Raw genomic sequence first — 25,858 nt, forward strand, 5'->3', positions numbered from 1 at the left:
ACTGTGATATTGTGGAGGCAGAGAAAAATTAAGGCCATTCCACCTTACGTTCAGAGTTAGCACAAGTACAGCCATCTCAGGCCCTGTGAATAAGTGCTGAACTTTACCTTACTTCAGTTAAGCCCCATATTAGAATGAGAACAAAGCTCAGAATACCCTGGCAGGGAATCCTATACCAGAAAGAGGACAGAGCTCAGAGAATCCTATATGAGGTCTTAAGAAATTCTCCCACCCTTTCCCCCTATATTGGAATGGGAAAAAAAATTCCTCCACCCCTTCTGAAAATCCCCTAGACCAGCGCATAAAAACCACAGCTCTAACCGACTTCAGGGTCCAAGCCCCTGCTCTGCTTTGTGGAGTATACTTGGACCCAAGCTTGAGCTTGAAAATAGACCCTCGTGTGTTTGCATCAGTGTGGGCTCCTTGGTGGTTTCTCCAATTCGCAATCTTGGGCACAACAATATACTTTTGAGATGTTGGGGTTTTGTTGAATTTAATGGGAATTCTCCATGGTTTTTGGATTTGATGTCTGTATTCTTCCACAGATTAAGGACGTTTCAACTATAATTTGTTAGAATAAATTTCTACCCCCTTTTCTCTCTTTTAATCTTCTGGGATTCCCATGATATGAATGTTATTATGTCTTAATAAGTTGCTGAGTTGCCCAAGTCTACCTCTATGGTCCATTACTTTTCTTTTTCTCTTCTTTTCAGCTTTATTATTTTCTATAATTTTATCTTCTATACCACTGATTGAGTCCTGTGTTTCATCCATCCTTATTTTTCAAGGCCTCCATTTGGGTTTGCATCTTAGTTTTAGCATTTTAAATTGTGGCCTGACTATATTTTTGTTCTTTTAACTCACCAGTAAGGGATTCTCTTGTGTCTTCTATGCTGTTTTTAAGCCCAGCTAATATCCCTATAATCGTTGTTTTAAATTCTTGTTGAGACATCTTACTTATGTCTATATTGATTACATCACTGGCCTTGAGTTCTACTCCCCACTCTTTCTTTTATGGTGAATTTCTCTGTCTTGTTATTTTGTCCAGAAAAGACAAGAAGAAATATAAAAAACAAAAAAACAAAAAAATGAAAGAAAACTCAAAGAAAAACAAAAAACAAGGGGAACCCCTCCCAAACAACACAAAAAACCCCTAATTCTTGAATGTATTTTCATCTGTTAAAGAATCTTATATATATATATATATATATATTTATATATATATATATATATATATAATCATATATATGTGTTTGTGTGTTTTTGGTATACGCAGTATAAATATATATGTCATTAAAATCAAAATAAAAAATACATGTCAAAAATACTTAAACAAAAAAATTTTAAAAATAATAAAACTGAATTGAAGATAAAAAAATAAATGAATAAACAATAATAGCAATAAATTGAAGAGTAAAACTGAAAAGGAAGCTATATCCTGTTTCTCCTAGAGCTGAAGCTTTGCAGCACTGTGTTCAGTAGACTTGGTATGAGTGAGTTGTTTGTGCCGGCTTCTTGTGGAGAGGGCTGTTTTTCTGATTTTCAAGTTAACTTGTTTCAGTGTAAGTATGCCTCCAGGGCACATGGAGGTGGTCTTGATGTGAGTGGCTTCCCTCCACTATGTGGTGCCATTTCCTTCCCTGAAGTCTTTCAATGCTGATGGGCAGGATGAATATGGCAGCACTCTGCTCTCTAGCCCTGGAGCTGAAAGTTCTTGACCACCCTCCCCCTACTCTTCAGAGAGCACTCACAGAAGAGCAATCAGTCACCCCTCTTGTGATCCTAGTTTCTGTCTGAATGCTGGATTCACCCTCCCTGTGCCTGAGCTTTTTAGTCCCAGGTTTATGACTGAGGTTCAAAACTCCAAATTTTAGCGACTCCCATGGTGTGGACCCACACTGTTCCCCTTGGGAAGGGTCTCCCTGTGATTTTACCATTTGCTAGCTAGTCCCAGGAAAGCCTTTACTTGATTACACAGTGGTTCACAGTTTATGGCAACACAGACGAGAAAACTGGCACCAAGCCCCAGTGCTCCCAACTGACTTTCCTCCTCCTATGCCTAGAAACAGTGCAAGAAGTTGGTGCCAACTGATATTCTTGTGACCCAAGGTATCCTCTGACCATGCTCTCACTCCTGGATCTTGTGGTAACTTAGTAGGCAGTCCCCTTCCCTACAGACATGTTCACAGCTGTAATCTCCCCGAATTCAACTATCTGTGCCCCTCCTACCTTCCAAAAGGTGGTCACTTTTTGATGTGTGGAATCCAATTTTTGTTCTCTGACCTCTGATTAGTCTCTTGGGTGTTCAGAGTGATTTGATAACTATCTAGCTGTGTTTGAGAGACAAGATAAGCTTAGGGTCCCTCTACTCCTTCACCATCTTAACTCCTTCTCGTTGCAACTGTTTTATTTTTTGAAACATTTGGTTCTTCTTTATAACTGATTATTTTAGTATTGGTATTTATTATTTCCCATATTATTAACTTAACATTTCCAGTATTTGTTAAATTTTTGAGGACTTTGATGCTTTTGTTTATCTAACAAATACTTTCTACTTATATGCTAAGCATTCCTAATTTATCCTTAATTGTTATTCTTTCTGGCATATTAGTTCTAATTGTTATAATATAGTTGTTCAATTCATTGCCTTTTTGCGAAAAGATTTTATTTATTCGTTCACGAGAGACACAGGGAGGGAGAGAGAGAGAGGCAGAGACATCGGCAGAGGGAGAAGCAGGATTCATGCAGGGAGCCGGACATGGGACCCGATCCAGGCACCCACAGGATCAGGCCGTGGGCTGAAGGCGGTTCCATTTCTTCCGTCTTGGCTTGTGCTATTTATTATCGTCATACATTTTAGAAACCACGTACTGCAAAAATAATACAAAGCATTATAAATACATTTTAATTTATATATTATATATAAATATATAAAATTTATATATAATAATAAATATTATTATATTTAATAAAGCATAATTACAAATAATGCTTTACATTATTTTGTTACAGTTATTTTAAAATACATTTAAATATTGACTAAGTTACTTATTTACCCATGTTGTAACATATTCTGATGCTCTTCAATCCTTTGTGTAGATCCATTGTCACATTTGATAATTTCCCTTTCTAAAGAATTTTTGTAAACGTTGTAGTGTGACAAGTTTTTTGTACATTTTACCCCAGTTTTTATATAAATATTCCTTTACTGTCTTTTCACTTGCATTGTTTCTGAAATCTGCTGTTGTGCTTAATTTAATACCTTTGTATGTAATGTGTCTTTGTTTCTGGATTTTACAGTTTTTTTTTTTTTTTACTATTACTTCTGAACAATTGGTTTGTTAAGTACTTTAGAATATTCTCAGGTTTCTTAATCTTGGGTCTCATTGAGCTCTTGGAACTACAGGTTTATAATTTTTATCAGATTTGGAAACTTGCAACCATTACTTTTAAAATATATTTTATGTTCCCTCTTTTGTCAAGAGATGGTGCTTTGACACAGCAAATATCTTTACGAGCACTGAGAGGACAATAAATACATATGTAAGAATTTTTCTTTACCTGTTATAATATTCATTTATAGGGTATAGGTTATATAATGGGCGACATGGGCCCATCCATTTTCAATGTCTTTTACACATTAAGTTACTTAATTAGTCAGGGCCCCACAAATTCTACAGGTGGCCTTGGATGAAGGTAATCATAACTTCTTAAGTGATCACAGTTCATTTTGAAGTGCTTTCTTTTTTTTAAAGATTTTATTTAGTTATTTAGTTATTTAGTTATTTATTTGAGTGAGGGAGAGCACAAGTAGGTGTGAGGGTCAGAGAGAGAAGGAGAAGCAAGCTCCCCACTGAGCATGGAGCATGTTACAGGGCTTGATGCCAGGACCCCAAGATCATGACCTGAGCTGAAGGCACACTCTTAACAGGCTGAACTACCTAGGCACCCATTGAGGTGCTTTCTTGTTGCGACTCTTATTTGTGTTCCCTTTAACCTGAGCACTACATCTTTTTGTAATCTCCATGCTAATGTCCCCACAGCAGAAATAGGGATGATACAGAGGTTCAGCAAGGCTTTTTGATGGGTTTCCTTCTCTTCTTAATATTTATTTTTTCCTTAGGCCCTTCCACCTACTCCCATTGCTTCAAGTATGATCTGTAGTCAATTCTCAAGGGTACATCTTATTTGAGTATTAAACCCATGTGTAGTAACCTGTGCTTACTATATACTTTTACTTGTGCTTCTCATGTGTATTCAAACTCAGTACCTAAAAATGTACTTCTGATCTTACCTCTAAGCCTCCATGTGTCCCAAGGTAATATTCTATACAGTCTTCAGATTTCAGACCATGGATTCTTGCATGAGATATAGGCTCCCTCACTCTTAATATGCAATGTAAGAACTCAGAGAACAAGAACTGTATCTGAATTATATTCCTAGTAACTAGCATACATTTAATCATTTATTCAATTTGTATTCAGTCACTGATTTCACAAACATTTATGGTCCCTACTGTACACCTAGCACCTTTTGGACACTGGAAATACAACAATGAGCACAATAAGCAAAAGTTCTTGCCTTTGTGCTCCTTATATTTTAGTGACTGTAGGCTGACTAAATAAATAGATGAACAAAATATACAGTCAGTATATAGTGATTGATGCTGTGCAGAACAGGGAAACAGAAAAAGTGTTAGAATATCATCTGTGCTTTGGGGGAATATTGTTGGACACTTTTAAATACTGTGGTCAGGGAGACCCAAGGAGGGAACGAGCTATGTGGTCAGAGGAACAACAAGCAAAAAAGTCCCAGAGACAGTGGTTCATGTTTTTGAGAAGCTGTTAGGGAGGCAGTCCTGACTGAGGGACTGAAGGAGGAGATCAGATATGCAAGGAATCCCACCTACACAAACAAATTCCTTCCTCCTCTGGGCTTATTGATGAGTTTTAATCTAACCGTTCTACATTGATTTTACATGCTTTTGGGTTTTCCTCCAGGCCTTTTTGGGTATAGGGATCAAGATTTATGTATGTTAGTGTCTCATTTTCTAGTTCTATACTGGACATAACATAACTTTCAGTAAATATGTTTGAATGCCTGAGGGAAAGACTAAAGCCTAATGGTTACTGTCAATATTTTTTAACAGTTGCTTTTTAATCTCATTTTAGTTTTCTAAAGTCAATGCGCTGTCAGTAAATACTGATACTTCCTATCAGCCACACATCTTTAAATGAGTATTTATTTTCTATCACACTGACTCTAAAAGGGATTTAATCAGGAGCAGACATGAGGTGTGATGCATGGTCTTCAGCATCATGGCTTGGGGAAGTAAGAGAGAAACCATACAGTTCATGTCTTCAGGCATGACCAGAGAGAGGATTAGGACTGTAATTTTATCTCCAAGTCCCTGCCTTCCAATAGTGTTTTTGAGTATTCGTGGTTGAGAGAAGTCAAGCTAGAGTACAATTACTTGCGTCTCTCTACTACCCTCCTCAGTAACTTCCTTATTCCCTTTTTAATCTCCTGGGTTCGTACCCCATAGACAATGGGATTAAGAGCTGCAGGAATTACATGGTGTAGGACATTAAGTAAAATGGGAATATCAGGGGAAACTTTTTTCTTGGCCATGTGGGTAAAAACAAAAACCAGCAGGATGGTGCTAAAGAAGAGGATGAGAATGAAGTGAGAGCCGCATGTGCTCAGAGCTTTGGCAGCTGCCCCTTTTGCCTTGAGTCTAAGAATGGCTCTTAGGATGAGGATGTAGGAGAGGAAGATGAGGACTAGGTCAGAGCCCAGAAGAGTCCAGGCTACTGTTAACTGGTATATTCTGTTAAGGGCAACATTATCACAGGAGAGCTTGGACACAGAGAGGTTGGCACAGATACAGTTCTCAATTATATTTTTTCCACAATAATGGAGCTGGGCAGAGAGGATAGGAATGAACATAGTAAGAAGTGCATTCCTCGTCAAAATAAACATAGCAGCCCTAGCTACAAATTGATCAGTGATGATGGAAGAGTACCTCAGTGGGTGGCAGATGGCCACATAGCGGTCATAGGCCATGACCATGAATGTGCAAGACTCCATGCCAAGGAAGCAATTCATGATGTACATCTGAATGAAGCAGGCAGAGAAGCTGATGGACCTGAGATCAAACCAGAAGATGGCCAGGACCTTGGGTATAACAGTCAGGCAGAGGACGATGTCCAGCAGAGAGAGGATGCTGAGCAGGTAGTACATGGGCTCATGCAGAGAGGCCTCCAGCTGGATGGTGACCAGGAGAACACCATTGGCCCCCATGGCCAGGAGGAAGAGGAAGCTTAGGGGCAGGGACAACCAGAACTTCCAGCTGGGAGACCTGCCTAAACAATTCAGGAGGAAGTCTGAAACCACAACGGAGATGGTGCCATTTTGGTGCGCTGTCATGTTTTGCCAAATAGTTCTACAGTTTTCCTTTAGTGATCTGTAAAATTAGGATACAAATGAACTATTAATTCAAGACACATGGATTTAGAGCCATTTGCTTCGCTGAGCTGAAACTTGTGAGTTCTAGCAGGTCATCCAGACCCATGTGAATCCACCTGTTTATCGTTTGTGCCGTGTTCCTGGGATATTCCTACCACTTTAAGCAGTATAGAGGCCTGAAGAAATATGATTTGTTTACACATGTTTGATTTGATAAAAGTTTATTTTTAATAGGATTGTATTTTCTTTGCAGAAATGAAAGAGTAAGAATTACTTAGTAAACTACTTTTTGACAGTTTTGTCCTCAAGTTTGTATGTTTTACATATTTTCTGTTTTTTATTCTTTCGTGACCACATAGATTTTTTTTTGTCATGACAATTTTTCATTTACAATATGCATAGATAAGTGGCATAGGCAGGTCCAAATAGGGACTCAGATATGTGTCCCTAGTTCTTCATGCCACCTCCATTCTGATTTTCTGGAAGTAGTTTGCTTTCAATACAGACTTAAAAAATGATACTCTGGTAATAAAGCTGATCAGTCTTCATGATCCCTAAGTAGTCATCTAAGGAGGGACATATGGATCCTCCCACATTATCATATTCACACCCTCTATATGTTTTCAAATTTGTAGGATTCTTAACTACCTTGAAAGGAGAAGAAGCAATCTGTATAGCTATGTGAGAGCCATATCTGCTGTTAGACAAGTTGAAAACTCGTTTGTTCTGCTTGAAATAGTGTGCGGGTGTTGAAGTCTATCTTTAAATTTTGTATGTCCCCTTTTGTATTTTATTTTCCCATCTTAAATGTAATGATCCAGGTGCATATTCCTCTGCTTCTGGGCATAGTTCAATGTTGTCATGTTCTCTTATCACTTAACCTCCTCCTCTGGCATTCTATTAGGTGATAGGATCACAGGATTGAAAAAGAAACTGTCCTTAATCTCAGGAAGTAGAAGTAAAACCCATTCCGGGGGCAATGAGTAATAATAAGAACAAATGACAGGATGTTGCCCAAACTATGAAAAGTGTGTAGGATTAGCTGAGTCACTGTAATGTGGGCCATAGACTGGTGAAAAGGGATTGTAAATAAAGTGAAGTGGGCCTCTACTTTACATGAAGGGTGAAGGATTCTTAGGTTCTTGTCCCCATGAATTGTCAAAGAAAGTCAAAAGATGGCTGTAGGTTGGCAAAGGCAAGGTCCAGTTTTCTGGGATCCTTCAAATCATGATGTCCATTGTAGATAAATCTGTGTACATGCACCAAGTCTCTGTGGTGATATTTTGTGGGTACAGAAACACTTTTTCATTAGAGGTTTATGAACTTCCTTGTTTGTCATTCTTTGCTATATAATATAAATGGCATATTTGCTTGGGACCTTTTTTTTATTTCCTGTAACTATACTCAAATACGCTAGGGCTTCATCCTGTTGAATTATTTGGCATCCAGTGAGATATGTTGTAATATCACATTCCTTTTTTTTTTTTGTAATATCACATTCCTAATGAGAGAATTTATATCTCCCAATCTTATCCTCCCATACTGTATTACATTGATCTTTTGCCTGCTTATTTAGTGGGTGGGTGGGAGTCATTTCTAGGATTCCTCTGGATCTCATGAGTAATTGTATGATAATGTGTTTGCCCTATCAGTTCTATAAAAAGAAAACAAACTTCAGCCATGATACAATGAATTGTTTTGACAACAGAATCTGATGGAAGAGAAATAGTATTGGAGTGGGGATTGGGTGGCAAGGAAGGAAGTTTTAATAAAACTGTGAACCCAGATCTGAACAATATCCTTTTGGAAACACTCTTCCTCTTGGAGTGGTTCAAATATACTTTTGTTTCTTTTTATGATTTTCTATTCTTCAAATGCAGTTCCAGTCCTGCTCAGCTGACTCTTGTTACATTCTGTTCATTAGAGAGACCCTGTTTAGAGCTGGGGTTTGCTCTCACAGGAGGGAGGAGAGGCATTCCCTTCCAGGGCTCCTTTCTTCACTTTTGATACTCTGCCTCCCCAGGTAAGAGTATGTGTAGCTGGAGTCAGCAGGGCATGGCTCCCTCCTGATATGCAGAAGAGATTTAATGGCTTTCCCATTCTTGTTCTCCTGGTATAATAGAATACCTCAGTAGTAACTTTGGCAATTTGGGGATGAATTTTAAACATATTATTTCATTTGTGACTCATACCACTGTGAAGTAGTAGGATAAATTGACCATTTTAACAATTTATCTTTTGAAATGGGCAAGTTGAGATTCAGTGATTTTATGTATATTTACGCAGTTTAATTAGTAGACTTCAGATGTGGAAGAAATAAAATTTAGATCCAAAGCCCATGAATATATGAATATACCTGTGTTCTGGGTTACCACAATAATGTAGCAATGGGTATCTGAACTGTCATTCTATTTTATATGTTTCTATGTTCCCCTCTTTTACCCACACCACCACTGCCCATGCACTTACAATCCTTTGTCAGTTTTCCAAAAATCTGAAATTCTCCTTTTAAACACACTTACCAGTCTGACTCCTGCTTCCACTGCTCAGAGTCCAATTTTCTTCTTTCTTTCCCTTTATTTTGTGTATCTTTTTATTATTTCCCTTCTAAGTAGCCACCCAGTTGGGTACAATAAAGATTTTAAATCAATTTCCATAAGCACAATCTCTGATTTATTTTTCTGTTATAAAACTGTGTAACCTCCACTCCTCACGTCAGCTTGTATTGGCTATCCTTTGCCTTGTTTGAGTGTCTACAAAGACCGGGAGATATGAAGATAAAAACCTAGGGAAAAGTGACATCCAGGCTTGATTCGTGACCAAAGGACCTTCTGTTAATGCTGGGCATCATGTTTATTCAACTCTATCTTTCCCTCTCATTCTTTTTGAATACTTTTACTTGTATATTTGAGGCATAACTAATAGCACCTGCTCAACCCAGGCCTTGCCACAATGACCCTGAACATGTACAACAGCAGGCTGTCAAACTCCAAATATTCCATCTAAAACCCACTTTCATCATTTAGGTTTTGTCATTTGTATTTGCTCATCACACCCTCTCTTCCTATTCTGCCAAATTTTTACATTTAATCCTTCCAAGACACAGTCTCAAATCTCACCAACTCCAAGAAAATTTCCTTCTCCAGTGTGTTACATGTATTCTTGGAAATAATTAGGGTGATGTTGCATGGAAATAGAGGAAATCTTGAAATGACCTTTGGAAGATAGAGACTAATGGAAGAACTGGTCATTCAGACATGAATGTTCATTGAGAAGTAACGAGGAAGACGCAGATTTTTTTTTTGTCTCCTGAGGAACTTTGGGATAATTATTTCTAGCACCAGAATAAAACTTCTGAGGACAATGTAAGGGGATTATTTTATCTGTTCTTTCTGCTCATTGACTCTTCCTTTCTTCTCTCTTCTTTGGAATGTTCTCTTAAATGTTCTTCAATCTCCAAGTCATCCAATAAGCATTGAACTATCTATTCAGCCATAGAAGCAAAGTAGCTGAAACCATCTATGTCCTTCTTCTCCTCTCCTGTTTTAACCTTGGATTGCAGTGAGAGCTAAGCAATGACAACACTTGGGCTGAGGACCTAGAGCAAATGACTACTGGTTCCAGGTAGGGACAGGATTAAGAAGCCAGTGAAGTTGAAGGGCAATGATCCAAGCCGAGACCCTGTAGGGCAAGCTTTCTCCCAGACTGCAGGATGGGCCCCAACATAGCTCTATGGAAGCCCTGTTTGAAGGAGAGTAGGGGTTGGTAGGGACCACCTAACTCCATAAATTCAGGCAGATTTGTGAGATATCTCTCTGAGGTATCATTTTAAACAACATTGATCTGAATGAATCTGTGACAGATACCTCTATGATCTGTGCATAATATTCTGTTTTTGGTGGCAGTAGCTTGTAGAAATTCTTCAGATTGAGCTGAATCTGAAGAACTATTTTGGACTCCCACTGACCCCCACTTGTGGTCTCTGTCCTCAATATCTTGAGTTACTTAGATTAAATATAATTCCTATACCATGATTCAAGACTTTGTGTGCAGAACCTTTGCCCTAAAGTCCCTACGTTTCAATATGTACATTTGAAAACCCCAAATCACCTAAACTAAACTATAGATGATGCACTTTTCATGCTGGCTATAGCAACCCCCATTAATCTCTTACGGGTGAATTCCTGCTTCTCTACTATCTCTAGCATCACCCAGCAAAAAAATTGAAAAAGGCAAGATGATGGCAAAAGGGAAGGTCCCAGAGCACAGGTTCTCACATGTGCCACCTGATTTGAGACAAGAAACAGTCTCTACTACCCCATTTTCAGACTACCTCAGCCATACTGACTCAGGAATGGAAAAGTACACAAATCTGTACTGAATAAGAAGGTTCCCCCTTCTTCCTCCCACCCCCACCCCAGTGTTCTGGCTAATATTGGTATAGCTGCCTCTCAGCCACCCTCTACACAGACTCACTTACAGAGGATGTGAAGCACGAGGTCTGCTGATATTGGAGTTCTGGTTAGGTCTTGAAGTATCTGGAGGTAGTTATAACTCCAGAGCCCAAGGGACTTTACACTCTGTGAACCTCTCCATCCCTAATTCCTTGGGCCCAAGAGGTCCTCAGAGGACTGATAAGTAGGCAAATGTGAGAAGAAAATGATTTTCTTTCTCTCTAAAAGCAAGGAGCACTGGTAATCCATCCCTGTATTGACTGTGAATTCTGTAGGACTCTTGATTGATGTTGACTTATGACTTTTATGATGGCATTATAAGGATAATAATTCAAGAGAAACTTGAAACAAATATTCCTGAGAAAATGCATATTGTTTTTCAGAGAGATAATCCTATAGAAATTTTCATTGTACTAAAGATTTCTTAATTGGGAGATACATAGAACTTTATACTAGGAAATATCACTAAAATTTTTTTAATTCCCACTTGAACTTAGTGTGAATTATTCATATTCCTCATTATGGTAGCAAGCATCATTGGTTTCTTTATTATTTCTTTTTTTATGTACTATTTTACTTGAGTACGGTGGACACATAATGTATTAGTTTCAAGTGTACAACATAGTGATTTGCCAAATTTATACATTATTCTTTTATCACAAGCTACCATCTGCTACCATGCATTGCCATTTATATGTCATTGACCATATTCCCTGTGCTGTCTCATCATCATGAGTTTCGATAAAGATCTTCTTTTGCTTTATTTATTCTTTAAAAGATTTATTTATTTATTTATTTATTTATTTATTTATTTATTTAAGAGAGAGTAAGAGCAAGGGCAGATGGAAGGACAGAGAGTGGGGGACAAGAAGACTCCCTGTGAGCAGAAATTCCAATGAGGGGCTCTATCTCGGGACCCTGAGATCATGACCTGAGGGAAAGTTAGATAGATTCTTAACCAACTGAGCCACCCAGGGGCCCTTCATTTTGGTTACTTTTTGTTTGTTTCTGCACATATCATCATTACTTCTATTTCTCTTCCCTTCAGAAAAGTGTCTTTCTAATTAATCTCTATTGTTCTTATATAATTGTGTTTCATTTATAGGTGATTGTTTTGGACATTGAATTTGTTCAGATGGTATTGAGTTATAAATCTGAGGTTATTCTTTGATTTCACCCAACACTAAATTTTACATCTGTCCATGTTGCTCTGTGTATGTCTACTTCATTACTTTTACCTGCTATTCAATTTCTCTTATGTGCATTTTCCCCTCTTACTATGAGTAGTCAATACCTCAATGGTCCATAATTTACTGTTAGCAAAAATAATGTTGCTGTCAATATCCTTGTATACTTCTCTTTATAGACATAAAATATCTTTTTTGTGCAGTAGTTGCTTCCTTTCAGATATGACATAAAAATATTTAATTTCACTAGTAATTATGAAATTTCTTTTCAAAATGTTACAAAATAGCCCTAGGGATTACTAAAGTTTCTTTAGTTTTCACACTTCTTTGTATTATTTTATTTTTATTTTTTTAATAATAAATTTATTTTTTATTGGTGTTCAATTTGCCAACATACAGAATAACACCCAGTGCTCATCCTGTCAAGTGCCCCCCTCAGTGCTTGTCACCCATTCACCCCCACCCCCTGCCCTCCTCCCCTTTCACTTCTTATACCATTTGATGTTATCATTTTTAAAAAGCTTGGTTGATATAAAATAGTATCTCATTATTTTAATTAGGTTATCTCCTGATAACTGAGATTTGTTCACATAACACTTAGTCATTTGGGATTTCCATACCTTGAATTATATGTTGACATTTCTTGCCTTGTTTAAAATTAATTTTTATTATTCTTGTGTATTACAAAATCTTGCACTTTTAAATATGAGAGTGCCTTTATGGCTAGATATTGCTAATATCTCTTCAAATCTGTCATTTACTGTGAGTTTTAGTGTATGCTATCCAGTATTCAGTAAAAATTCTTTAATTTGATCAATTCAAATTTTCTAATTTTCTATGGAACGATTTTCTCTGGGGTTCTTATTTAGGAAATATTCCTCCAGATCACAAAGATGGGATGCTTGGGTGGCTCAGTGCTTGAGCTTCTGCCTTTGCCCCAGTCATGATCCAGGGGTCCTAGGATCAAGTCCCACATTGGGCTCCCATGGGAGCCTTCCTCTTCCTCTGCCTATGTCTCTGCCTCTCTCTCTGTGTCTTATGCATAAATAAAGTCTTAAAAAAAATCACAAAGATGATTTTGTTTGTTTTTGTTTTAATTTATAAAAAACTTAATGCATTGAGTTTCATACTGCTGTATTTATATCTGTTTGTGATTTATACTGTCAAAATTAGGAAACCACAAATGTTGGAGAGGATGTGGAGAAAGGGGAACCCTCTTGCACTGTTGGAGGGAATGTGAACTGGGGCAGCCACTCTGGAAGACTGTGTGGAGGTTCCTCAAAGCGTTAAAAATAGATCTGCCCTACGACCCACCAATTGCACTGCTGGGGATTTACCCCAAAGATACAGATGCAATGAAAGGCCAGGACACCTGCACCCTGATGTTTCTAGCAGCAATGTCCACAATAGCCAAACTGTGGAAGGAGCCTCGGTGTCCATCGAAAGATGAATGGATAAAGAATATGTGGTTTATGTATACAATGGAATATTACTCAGCCATTAGAAACAACAAATACCCACCATTTGCTTCGAAGTATATGGAACTGGAGGGTATTATGCTGAGTGAGATAAGTCAATCGGAGAAGGAAAACATTATATGGTCTCATTCATTTGGGGAATATGAAAAATAGTGAATGGGAATAAAGGGGAAAGGAGAAAAAATGAGTGGTAAATATCAGAAAGGGAGACAGAACATGAGAGACTCCGAACTCTGGGAAATGAACTAGGGGTGGTGGAAGGGGAGGTGGGCAGGGGGTGGGGATGACTGGGTGACAGACACTGAGGTGGGCACTTGATGGGATGAGCACTGGGTGTTATTCTATATGTTGGCAAATTGAACACCAATAAAAAATAAATTTATAAAAAAATAAAAAAAATCAGGGAGTGATATTACTTTAGTATGTACTCCTATCGTCCTGGTAACTGTGAAAATATGAAGTGGTGTCTTGCCTTTTTTAAAAGTACCTTTTACTTTGGTCCCCTCAGCATCTCAGCAGTACTCTGAGTACTCTCATGGTGTCTCCTAGAACTCCCCATGTTCCATCAAGTGTGGGTTACTGCCATAAGAATGGGATCCATCAGCAGTAGGCTCCAGTGTGTGGTCTGAAAATTTTTTGTTTTGTTGGTGGAGGTGCTGTTTGGCATAGTAAGTATTTTTTTTAATATTTCCTTTGTTTATAGGTTGAGTAACTTTTTTTTTTTAGGTTAAGTGACTTTATTTTTCTTCATCTAGAGATAAATGATTGATACTTTTTCTACTGATTTGAGGTGTCAACTGTATTGCCTATAAAATTTCATGCACACATGGCTGTGGTTCTGTTCCACCATTATTTTTATTGCTATTGCTTCAAGTATAAAGTATAATATGGCAATGGTGAGTTTTCATTTGAATTTTATCCAAACATTTTTAGGGTTTCTTTGGCATGTAGATTTTATTTAGAAAAGGGAACCGTCTTACATTGCTGGTGGGAATGCAAACTGGTGCAACCTCTCTGGAAAACATATGGAGGCTCCTCAAAAAGTTAAAAACAGAACTACTCTGTGATCCAGCCATTGTGCTACTAGGTATTTTCCCTAAAGGATACAAAGGTACTGGTTTGAAGGGATACATGCAACCCATGTTTATAGCAGCATTATCAACAATAGGCAAATTATGGAAAGAGCCTAAATGTCCATCAACTGATGAATGGATAAAGAAGAGTTGTGATATATATTGGAATATTATTCAGCCATAAAAAGAATAAAATCATGCCTTTTGCAATGACATGGAAGGAGCTAAACAGCATAATCCTAAGTGAAATAAGTAAATTAGAGAAGGACAGATATATTATTTCACTCATAGGGGAATTTAAGACACAAAACAAATGGACATGGGGCAAAGGACAGGAAAACCATGAAACAGGCTCTTAACTATGGAGAAATAACTGATGATTACCAGAAGGGAGGTGGGAGAGAGGATGTGTTAAATAGGTGATGGGGATTAAGGAATGTACTTGATGTGATGAGCACTGGGTGTTGTATGGAAGTGTTTAATCACTAAACTGTACACCTGAAATCAATTTTACACTGTATGTTAGCTGAGTATAATTTAAATAAAAACTTGAAAAAAAATAAAAAATCTGAGTAAAACAAACAAACAACAGTCCCAGACATAATTGTTGCATGGCCCTGTCATCCAAGTTTCTTGGAGTGAAGTAAATCTGTAACAATCTGTGGCTCTACAAGGAAAACTGAACCAACATTTACAGATTTAAAAAACGAGTAAATGGCAGATGTACATTTTTTATCTTAGTTTCTTTTCCTTAATATTATAATGTGATTATTTCCCATATCATTAAAATATCTTTTTTTAAAGATTTGATTTATTCATTCATGAGATATATATATAGAGAGAGAGAGGGAGGGAGGGAAGGAGGGAGGGAGGGAGGCAGACATAGGCAGAAAAGAAGCAGGTTCCATGCAGGGAGCCTGATGTGGGACTTGATCCCGGGACTCTAGGATCAGGCCCTGGGCTGAAGGCAGGTGCTCAATCACTGAGCCACCCAGACGTCCCAAAATATCTTTGAAATCTCAAAGATAAATGTGTGTGTTGTCTATATATATATATATATATATATATATATATATATAAAATTACATATCTATAAATCAGTGTCACTTTTGCGATATTTTATTGGTTGCACGTGAGTCACTGGAAACAGCCCAGATTCAGCAGGTGGGATACTGGCCTGGACTTCTTTCTTCAAGGAGTATAAAATAATATGTGGCCATCATTAAGTCTTCCATAAATGATGTTTCTCCTTCGTGATTTTTGCTTATTATTAAATTGCTTTGATTCTGATTTTCTTTGGTTTCTATCTCCATCCTTTTATTTTCTACTTCAACTCCCCAAAATACCACCAATATACATCAGAATATTGGAGTCTGTTTGGAAATCCACCTAAGGCAGTAGGTGATCTGCACATAGCATTTATTTTTATTTTTTTTAAATTTATTTTTTATTGGTGTTCAATCTACCAACATACAGAATAACACCCAGTGCTCATCCCATCAAGTGCCCCCCTCAGTGCCCATCACCCAGTCACCCCCATCCCCACCCACCTCCCTTTTTACCACCCCTTGTTCGTTTCCCAGAGTTAGGAGTCTCTCATGTTCTCTCCCTTTATGATATTTCTGTTCATCTTTCAATGGACATCGAGGCTCCTTCCACAGTTTGGCTATTGTGGACATTGCTGCTATAAACATCGGGGTGCAGGTGTCCCGGCGTTTCACTGCATCTGTATCTTTTGGGTAAATCCCCAGCAGTGCAATTGCTAGGTCGTAGGGCAGATCTATTTTTAACTCTTTGAGGAACCTCCACACAGTTTTCCAGAGTGGCTGCACCAGTTGACATTACCACCCATAGTGCAAGAGGGTTCCCCTTTCTCCACATCCTCTCCAATATTTGTTGTTTCCTGTCTTGTTAATTTTCCCCATTCTCACTGGTGTGAGGTGGTATCACATTGTGGTTTGGATTTGTATTTTCCTGATGGCCAGTGATGCGGAGCATTTTCTCATGTGCTTGTTGGCCATGTCTATGTTTTCCTCTGACAATGACATGGCCATATGTCTTTATAGATCTTGGATACTAGCCCTTTATCTGGTACGTCATTTGCAAATATCTTCTCCCATTCTGTAGGTTGCCTTTTAGTTTGTTGACTGTTTCTTTTGCTGTGCAGAAGTCTTTTATCTTGATGAAATACCAATAATTCATTTTAGCTTTTGTTTTCCTTGCCTTCATGGAGGTATCTTGCAAGACGTTGCCATGGCCAAGTTCAAAAAGAGTGTTGCCTGTGTTTTCCTCTAGGATTTTGATGGAATCTTGTCTCACATTTAGATCTTTCATCCATTTTGAGTTTATCTTTGTGTATAGTATAAGATAATGGTCTAGTTCCATTGTTCTGCATGTCTATATCCAGTTTCCCCAGCACCATTTACTGAGGAGACTGTCTTTTTTCCGGTGGATAGTCTTTCCTGCTTTGTCAAATATTAGTTGACCCTAGAGTGGAGGGCCGATTTCTGTGTTCTCCATTTGTGTCTGTTTTTGTGCCAGTACCACCCTGTCTTGATGATCACAGCTTTGTAGTACAACCTGAAATCTGGCATTGTGATGCCCCTGGCTATTATTTTCTTTTTAATATTCCCCCGGGTATTCGGGGTCTTTTCTGATTCCACACAAATATTAAGATATTTGTTCCAACTCTCTGAAGAAAGTCCACAGTGTTTTGATAGGGATTGCATTAAATGTGTCAATTTAACATAGACATTTTCACAATATTAATTCTTCCAATCGATAAGCATGGAATATTTTTCCATCTCTTTGTGTCTTCCTCAATTTCCTCATTTTTTGTGGTAAGATTTTCCTGTGAATGTATCATAATGTATCATAATGTATCATAACCCTTGCTGGCCTGCAACATTTCTGCAGAGAAATCAGATCATAGTCTCATGGTATTTCTGTTGTATGTAACTCTTTAGGTTTTTTTGCTGTTGCTTTTAAAATTCCCCTTTTATCTTTATACTTTGGTATTTTAATTAGTATATCTTGTAGTGTGAATCTCCTTGGGTTCATCATTTTGAAGACCTCTGTGCTTCCTGAACCTAGGTGTTTACTACCTTCTCTAGGCTAGGGAAATTTTCAGCTATTTCTCCAAATCAGCTTTCTGTTCCTTTCTCTCTCTTCTCCTTCTTCTTCAGAGACATCTATAATGTGAATGTTTGTTTGCCCAATGTCCAAGAGATCCATTACTTTTTAAAATTTCTTTTCAAATTTCAAATTTCAAACCCATCCTTGTTTTTCTCAAATTTCTTTTTCTTTTCTCTTAAGCTTGGGTGGTTTCTTTCCGTTATTTTTTCGGATTGCTGATCCTTTATTATACCTCCTCTTATCTATTGTTGATTCCCTCAGAGTATTTTTCACTTCAATTGTATTCTTCAACTTTTTTTAAATTTCCATTTTTATTTCTTTGTTGAAGTTCTGAGTTCTCCCACTCTTCTCTCGAGGCCCCTGAGCATCTTTATGATCATTACATTATACTCTTTATCAGGCATCCTGCTTTACTCTCAATTAGTTATTCCTCTGAGGTTTTATTTTGTTCTTTCTTCTGGAGCATTTTCCTCCGCGTTTCAATTTTCTTTGACTTCAGTGTTTGTTTCTATGAATTAGGTGAAATAGCTACTTCTCCTAAACTTGAAGCAGTAATATTGTTTATGGTCATCTTTTTTTTGTGGCCCACATGTGCTTGGCTACAGGCTGGCTGGAGTTGTGGCTATTGTAGGCTGGGATATGGAGAAGACATCATGCTGGGGTTGCATGGTGGGATGGCAACAGGTGAAGTGGGCATGGTTGGGGATGGTCCTCAGGTTTTCTGTTAAGATAGTAATCAGGCGGGACAGGTGAAGCCAAAGTGGGTGCAGGCTGTAGGAATCCCAGGGCTTTAAATGAAGAGGGAACCCTGAAGGAACAGCTGTAGCTGAAGTGGGTGCAGGCTGGGGAAATCCTGGGGCTCTATGCAAAAAGGGCACCTTGGCAGAATAGCTGAAGTGGAAGTGGATGTAAACAGAGCATTGGAAAACTCTATATTCAGTGAGGTCTCGGCAGAGGGCTGGTGGGTCCCAGCATGGGCTATGGCTACATCAGGTCCTTGGATGTTCTGTGCAGAGGGTGCCCAGGCAAGACTGCTGTTGTTTAAGTGGGCATGATCTGGGAAGTTTTCTGTGCAATGGGTACCGTGGCAGGATAGCTGAAGGTGGAGTGAGTGGAAGCCTGGATATCTTGGGGCTTTCCACACTGAAGGCACTCTGGCGCGAAAGCTGTAGCTGAAGCAGATGCAGTCCAGGATGCCCTGAGGTGCTCAGCACAGGGATACTCTGGGGGAGGGGTGGAGCTGAGCCAGTTATAAGTAGGGGTGTCTCGGGGAATTCTGTGCAGGGGTGCTGTGTGGGGTGGCTGGAACCAGGCATACACAAAATGAATAATGGCATGGATCTATCATTATAATATCAAATGCAGTATTTTCATTACACCAGGAATCCTCTGTCTCTGCTGACTCTTCTCTGTACTGCTCCTCCTCACTCACCCAGGAACTTCTGATCTTTTTATTGTCTCCCTAGTATTGGAGTATTGTCTCCCCAGAATGTCATATAGATGAAATCATATGGTATGTTGCCTTTTCAAACTGGCTTCTGTCACTCAGTAATATGCATTTAAGGTGCCTCCGTGTCTTTTTATAGTTTGATAGCTCATTTCTGTTAAGGCCTGGATGATATTCCATTGATATACCTTGGTTTATTTATCTACTCGCCTACCGAAGGACACTTTGGTTGCTTGCATGTTTTGGCAATTATAAATGAAGCTGGTATAAACATCGTTCGGCAGTTTTTAAGTTAGAAATACATCTTCAACTTATCTGTGTAAAAACCAAGGAGTACACTTGCTGGATCAAATGGTAAGAGTATGTTTTGTTTTTTAAGAAACCACCAAATCATCTTTTATTTTATTTATTTTTAAAAGATGTTATTTGTTTATTCATGACAGACATAGAGAGGCAGAGACCAAGGCAGAGGGAGAAGCAGGTTCACTGTGGGGAGCCCGATTCGGGACTTGATCCCAGGACCCTGGGATCACAATCCCAAGCCAAAGGCAACTGAAGTGTACTCCAAATCATCTTTTAAACTGGCTGTAGGTATTTGTGTTCCCACCAGCAATGAATGAGAGTTCCTCTTTCTCCTTATGGTTTGCAGCCTGTGCTATTGTTAGTGTTCTGGATTTTGGCCATTCTAATAATTATATAATGGTATCTCAGTGTGGTTTTAATTTGCATTTTCTTGAACTCTAATGTGGAACAACTTTTCTTTTCTTTCTTTCTTTTCTTTTTTCTTGTCTTCTCTTTTCTTCTTCTTTCTTTTTTTTTTTCATCCCCTGTGCATCTTGTTTGGTGAGGTGTGTGTTCTGTGTGTTCTTTGCAAATATTTTCCGAGGTTTATAACTTAGTTTCTCATTCTCTCACATTGATTTTCTCAGAGTGGAAATTCAATTTAATGTAATTACTTTATTTTTTAAAGATTTATTTATTTATTTATTTATTTATTTATTTGATTTATTTACTGGTGAGTGAAGAGAACATGAGCAGGGTGAGAGGCAGAGGGAGAATGGGAAGGAGAAAACAGATTCCCTGATAAGCACAGAGCCCAAGCAGGGCTCCATTTCCGGACCCTGAGATCATGACCTGAGCCAAAATGAAGAGTAGAGTGCTTAACTGACTAAGCCACCCAGGCACTTTGGAGGTTTTAATGTTAACGAAGTCCAGTTTATCAGTTCTTACTTTCTTGGGTTGTGTCTTTGGTGTTGTATCTAAAAAGGCATCACTATATCCAAGGTCATCTAGGTTTTCTCCTATGTTACTTTGTAGGACTGTTAAGGTTTGATGTTTTATGTTGAGATTCATGATCCATTCTGAGTTAACTTTTTTTTGTGTGTGTGAAAGATGCAAGACTGTGTCTTGTTCTATCTATCTATCTATCTATCTATCTAATCTATCTATCATCTATCTATCTATCTATCATCTATCTATCTATCTATCTATCATCTATCTATCTAGTTATTTATTTGCAGAGGGCTGTGCAGATATTCCAGCACTGTTTGTTGAAGACCTGCCTATGATTTTATATTGAAAGTGAATTTCTTGTTAACAGCATATAGATGAGGCTTTCTTTTCCCTCTCTTTCCAAATCTCATATGTCTATTTGTACTTTTAATTTGGATCATTTAGATCAGAGTTTCTCAGCTTGTAAAGGCAGTTTGGTCAGACAATTATTTTTTTGTAGGTGTGTGAGTTTGTTCTTTATTTATTATGGGTTTATTAACAGCATTCCTGGGCCTACCTCACTAGTTGTCGGTAGCACCATATGCCGAAATTCACCTCTGCCCCCACAGTTGTAAAGATCAAAAATGTTTCTAGACATTGCCAAATGTGTTCTGGAGGCCAAAATTGCCATCACTTCCTGAACCACTGATTTAAACTCATAAATTTGCAATTTTGATGTGATTAATGCCCACTATTGGCTTCTTTTACTCTGTATGGCAGTGTAGTTGCAGCAGAGACTAGATTACCTTAAAAATCTGAGCTTTTTAGGGACACCTGGTGGCTCAGCAGTTGAGCTTCTGCCTTAGACTTGGGGTGTAATTCTGGACGATCGGGTCCCACACTGGGCTCCAGCATGAAGCCTGCTTCTCCTTCTGCCTGTGTCTCTGCCTCTCTCTGTATCTCTCATGATTAAATAAATAAAATCTTAAAAAATATATGTGCTTTTTAGAGAAAATTTCTGCTGTTGTCAGTTGTAATGTTTAAAAAATGTGTCTTTCAATTATCAAGTCAACCTTCTACTAATGTTGTGCTACTCCACATATAAAATACAAATTCATAAAAGTTTTCTTCCATTTCACTCCTGTAATATCTTGCTGTTGGTGTTACGCACACTTTAAAGCAACTAAATTTTTCTCTTGTTGAAATGTGTGAGGAAATGAAATTTTTGGGAATTCTTCTTCTTATAATAATGAAAAAGGACATCAGTGGTTTGAATCTAATTGTCACTGAACATTCTGTTTTTACTTTTGAGCAATATATTATTCCCCATTCATATGTTGATTATATGCTTTTAGCCATTGCTTCTTAATTATGTGAGTACATGGTTATTTTTTCAAATAAATAGTTCACAGTGATATCCAGGAGCAGAGGAATGAAGTACCCATTTATCATTCTTCACTGTGAGATAGAGAAGACAAAGAAATGGAGAGAGTTTTCCTGAATGAAAGCTTAAGTAGTCCAAGGATGAATCTATGTGCTTTCATGCGAGGCTGAAAGACCCAGAATTTGGTGAGAGTATTAGGATCAACAGTTGAGAGACTTTCCTTTCACAGTCAAACAAGGAAACACACTTATAAGCTGTTATTGAGGCACAAAAATCTTATATTTAGAAAGGACCTTTTTTGGGGTAAAGATATTATTTACTTGAGTGAGTGAGAGAGAGAGAGAGAGAGAGAGCACAAACCATGGTTAGGGGCAGAGGTAGAAGGAGAAACAAACTTTCCTGCATCAGGGAGACTGGAGCAGGGCTCAATCCCTGGGCTCTAAATCAGGATGTAGGCTGAAGGCAGAAGCTTTACTGATTAAGCCACTCAAGTGCCCCTCAGAAAAGATCTTCTAAAACAATTATTCACTGTTCTCAGGGGTAGCAGATGAGTAACATGAAACACAATGAGACCACTTCATTTGTTTCCAAGAACCTACCCTTTTTGAGGTAATTGTTCATGGCTTACAGTTCAGACCTTTAACTCTCTATCTAATGCTTTCTTATATTGGTAGATATTTTACTGCCTATAGATATCTTATTCCATTCCTTATCCTCATATTTGTATTTCCCATAACCAAACTTTGGGCTCCCAACAGCAACAATATTCTATTTTTGTGTCTTAATAACTAACAGAAATAGCAGGACACAAAGTGTGCTTAGAAACTGCCCAATTAACGTGAAAACAAAGTTCAGATATTATATTTTCAATATTTTAAATTATTATTACTGGATTATGTATTACAATCCTTGAACAACCTGTAACTCATTTTCAGAGCTATATGTTCATACCATAAACTATGACAGCTTGGATCCAAAGATAAATGTAGGAAGCACTAACCCACTGGGGAGAATTTAGGAATCTCTTGAATCTAATCAAACTCATTGCTATTTTTTTGCACAAATTAGAAATCCATGCAAAACCCCTGTGTCTCTTGTCATTCAAATTTCCTAATGACCATCCACCTGAAGACCCAGTGACAAACCAGTAGCAACTTGCCATGATTTAGGACTCAAAATTCACTCTTGTTTTGTTTCCAATATGTTCCCTTTTGTGGAAATAAGAATAATAATGTGTACCTTTTACACAGCCCTGCCCCCCAAATTCATATTTATATATTTATTGATATAAAGACATGACATATTAACAGCTGTACATTTTGGAACATAAATTTCTCATTTTAGCTGGAGGTCCTAAAAATGAGGGTTAACGAGGCAGAAGTACCAGTGAGTGACATAGAAGACAAGTTGATGGCAAGGAAAGAAGCTGAGGAAAAAAGAGAAAAACAATTAAAATATAATGAGGATAGGTTAAGGGAAATAAATGACAGCCTCAGAAAGAAAAATCTACATTTAATTGGGGTTCCAGAGGGCGCCGAAAGTGACTGAGGACCAGAAAGTGTATTTGAACAAATCATAGCTGAGAACTTCCCTAACTTGGGAAGGGAAACAGACATTCAGATCCAAGAGATGGAGATATCCCCCCCACACACAAAAAAAATCAGTAAAAACCGTTCAACACTTCGACATTGAATAGTGAAACCTGCAAGTTCCAAAGATAAAGAGAAGATCCTTAAAGCAGCAAGAGACAAGAGATCCCTAACTTATATGGGGAAAAGTATTGGGTTAACAGCATACCTCGTCTCAGAGACCTGGCAGGCCAGAAAGGGATGGCAGGATATATTCAGGGTCCTAAATGAGAAGAACATGCAGCTAAAAATACTCTATCCAGCAAGGCTCTCATTCAGAATAGAAGGAGAGATAAAGAGCTTCCAAGATAAGCAGAAATTGAAAGAATATGTGACCACCAAACCAGTCTTCAAGACATATTAAGGGTCACTCTGTAAAAGAAAGAGGAAGTCCAAGGAAACAGTCTACAAAAAGAGGGACTGAATAGGTATTATGATGACACTAAATTCATATCTTTCAAAGGTAATTCTGATGTGAATGGGCCTAATGATCCCATCAGAAGGCACAGGGTTTCAGACTGGATAAAAAAACAAGACCCATCTATTTGCTGTCTACAAGAGAGTCCTTTTAGACATAAGGACACCTACAGCCAGAAAATAAAAGGTTAGAGAACCATTTACCATTCAAATGATCCTCAAAAGAAACAGGGATAGCCATCCTCATATCAGAGAAATTCAAGTTTATCCCAAAGACTGTAGTAAGAGACGAAGATGGACACTCTATCATACTTAGAGGATCTATCCAACAAGAGGACCTAACAATCATGAATATTTATGCCCCGAATGTGGGAACTGCCAAGTATATCAATCAATTAATAACCAAAGTTAAGACATACTTAGATAATAATACACTTATACTGGGAAACTTCAGCATGGTGCTTTCTGTAAATGACAAATCAAAACACAACTTCTCCAAAGAAACAAGAGCTTTAAATGATACACTGGACCTGATGGATTTCACAGATATTTACAGAACCTTACATCCATATGCAACTGAATATACATTCTTCTCAAGTGCACATGGAGCTTTCTCCAGAATAGACCACATACTGGGTCACAAATCAGGTCTTAACCGATACCAAAAGGTTGAGATCGTCCCCTGCATATTTTCAGACCATAATGCTTTGAAACTATAACTAAACCACAAGAAGAAGTTTGGAAGGATTTTAAAAACGTGGAGGTTAAAGAGCATCCTGCTAAAAGATGAAAGGGTCAACCAGGAAATTAGAGAAGAATTAAAAAGATTCATGGAAACTAATGAGAATGAAGATACAACCGTTAAAAATCATTGGTATATAGCAAAGGAGTCCTGAGGGGGAAATACATCGCAATACAACTATCCATCCAAAACCAGGAGAGAACTCAAATATAAAAGCTAACCTTGCACCTAAAGGAGCTGGAGAAGGAACAGCAAATGAAACCTTGACCCAGCAGAAGAAGAGTGTTCATAAAGATTCGAGCAAAACTCAATGAAATAGAGACCAGAAGAACTGTGGAACAGATCAACAAAACCAGGAGTTGGTTCTTTGAAAGAATTAATGAGATAGATAAACCATTAGCCAGCCTTATTAAAAAGAAGAGAGAAAAGACTCAAATTAATCAAATCATGAATGAGATAGGAGAGATCACCACCAATACCAAAGAAATACAAACGATTTTAAAAACTTATTATGAGAAGCTATTCACCAATAAGTTAGGAAAAACTACTAAAAGTGGAACAGGAAGAAATACAAAACATGAACAGGCTGATAACCAGGGAGGAAATTAAAGCAGTCATCAAAAACCTCCCAAGACACAAAAGTCCAGGGCAAGATGACTTTCCATGGGAATTCTATCAAACGTTTAAAGAAGAAACCATTCTCCCTAAAGCTGTTTGGAAAGATAGAAAGAGATGGAATACTTCCAAACTCATTTTGTGAGGCCAGAATCTCCTTACTTCCAAAACCAGACAAAGTCCCTACCAAAAAGGAGAACTATAGACCAATATCCCTGATGAACACATATGCAAAAATTCTCATCAAGACACTAGCCAATAGAATTCAAAGTACATGAAGATTATTCACCATGACCAAGTGGGATTTATCCCCAGGATGCAAGGCTGGTTCAACAGTCGTAAAGCAATCAATGTGATTGATCATATGAGCAAGAGAAAAAACAGGAACCATATGATCCTGTGAATAGATGCAGAGGAAGCATTTGACAACATACAGCATCCATTCCTGATAAAAAAACTCTTCAGAGTGTAGGGATAGAGGGAACATTGCTCAACATCTTAGAAGCCATCTACGAAAAGCCCACAGCAAATATCATTCTCAATGGGGAAACACTGGGAGTCTTTCCTCTAAGATCAGGAACTAGACAGGGATGTGCACTCTCAACACTGCTATTCACC

At 38.0% G+C, this 25,858-nt stretch overlaps 1 protein-coding gene across 1 annotated transcript; it reads right to left on the reverse strand.

The window, feature by feature from the left end:
- Positions 1-5,469: 5,469 nt before the first annotated feature.
- Positions 5,470-6,429, reverse strand: LOC140594509 (olfactory receptor 56A3-like). The gene has a single exon (XM_072727440.1). It carries the CDS (start codon positions 6,427-6,429, stop codon positions 5,470-5,472), a length of 960 nt encoding a protein of 319 aa, XP_072583541.1.
- Positions 6,430-25,858: the final 19,429 nt, after the last annotated feature.

The sequence above is a fragment of the Vulpes vulpes genome, chromosome 11, assembly GCF_048418805.1.
Source record: "Vulpes vulpes isolate BD-2025 chromosome 11, VulVul3, whole genome shotgun sequence".
Lineage (NCBI taxonomy): Eukaryota > Metazoa > Chordata > Mammalia > Carnivora > Canidae > Vulpes > Vulpes vulpes.

What these genes read in the sequence shown, in the direction of transcription:
- LOC140594509 (XM_072727440.1), bottom strand. Translation starts at nt 6,429, where the DNA reads ATGACAGCGCACCAAAATGGCACCATCTCCGTTGTGGTTTCAGACTTC.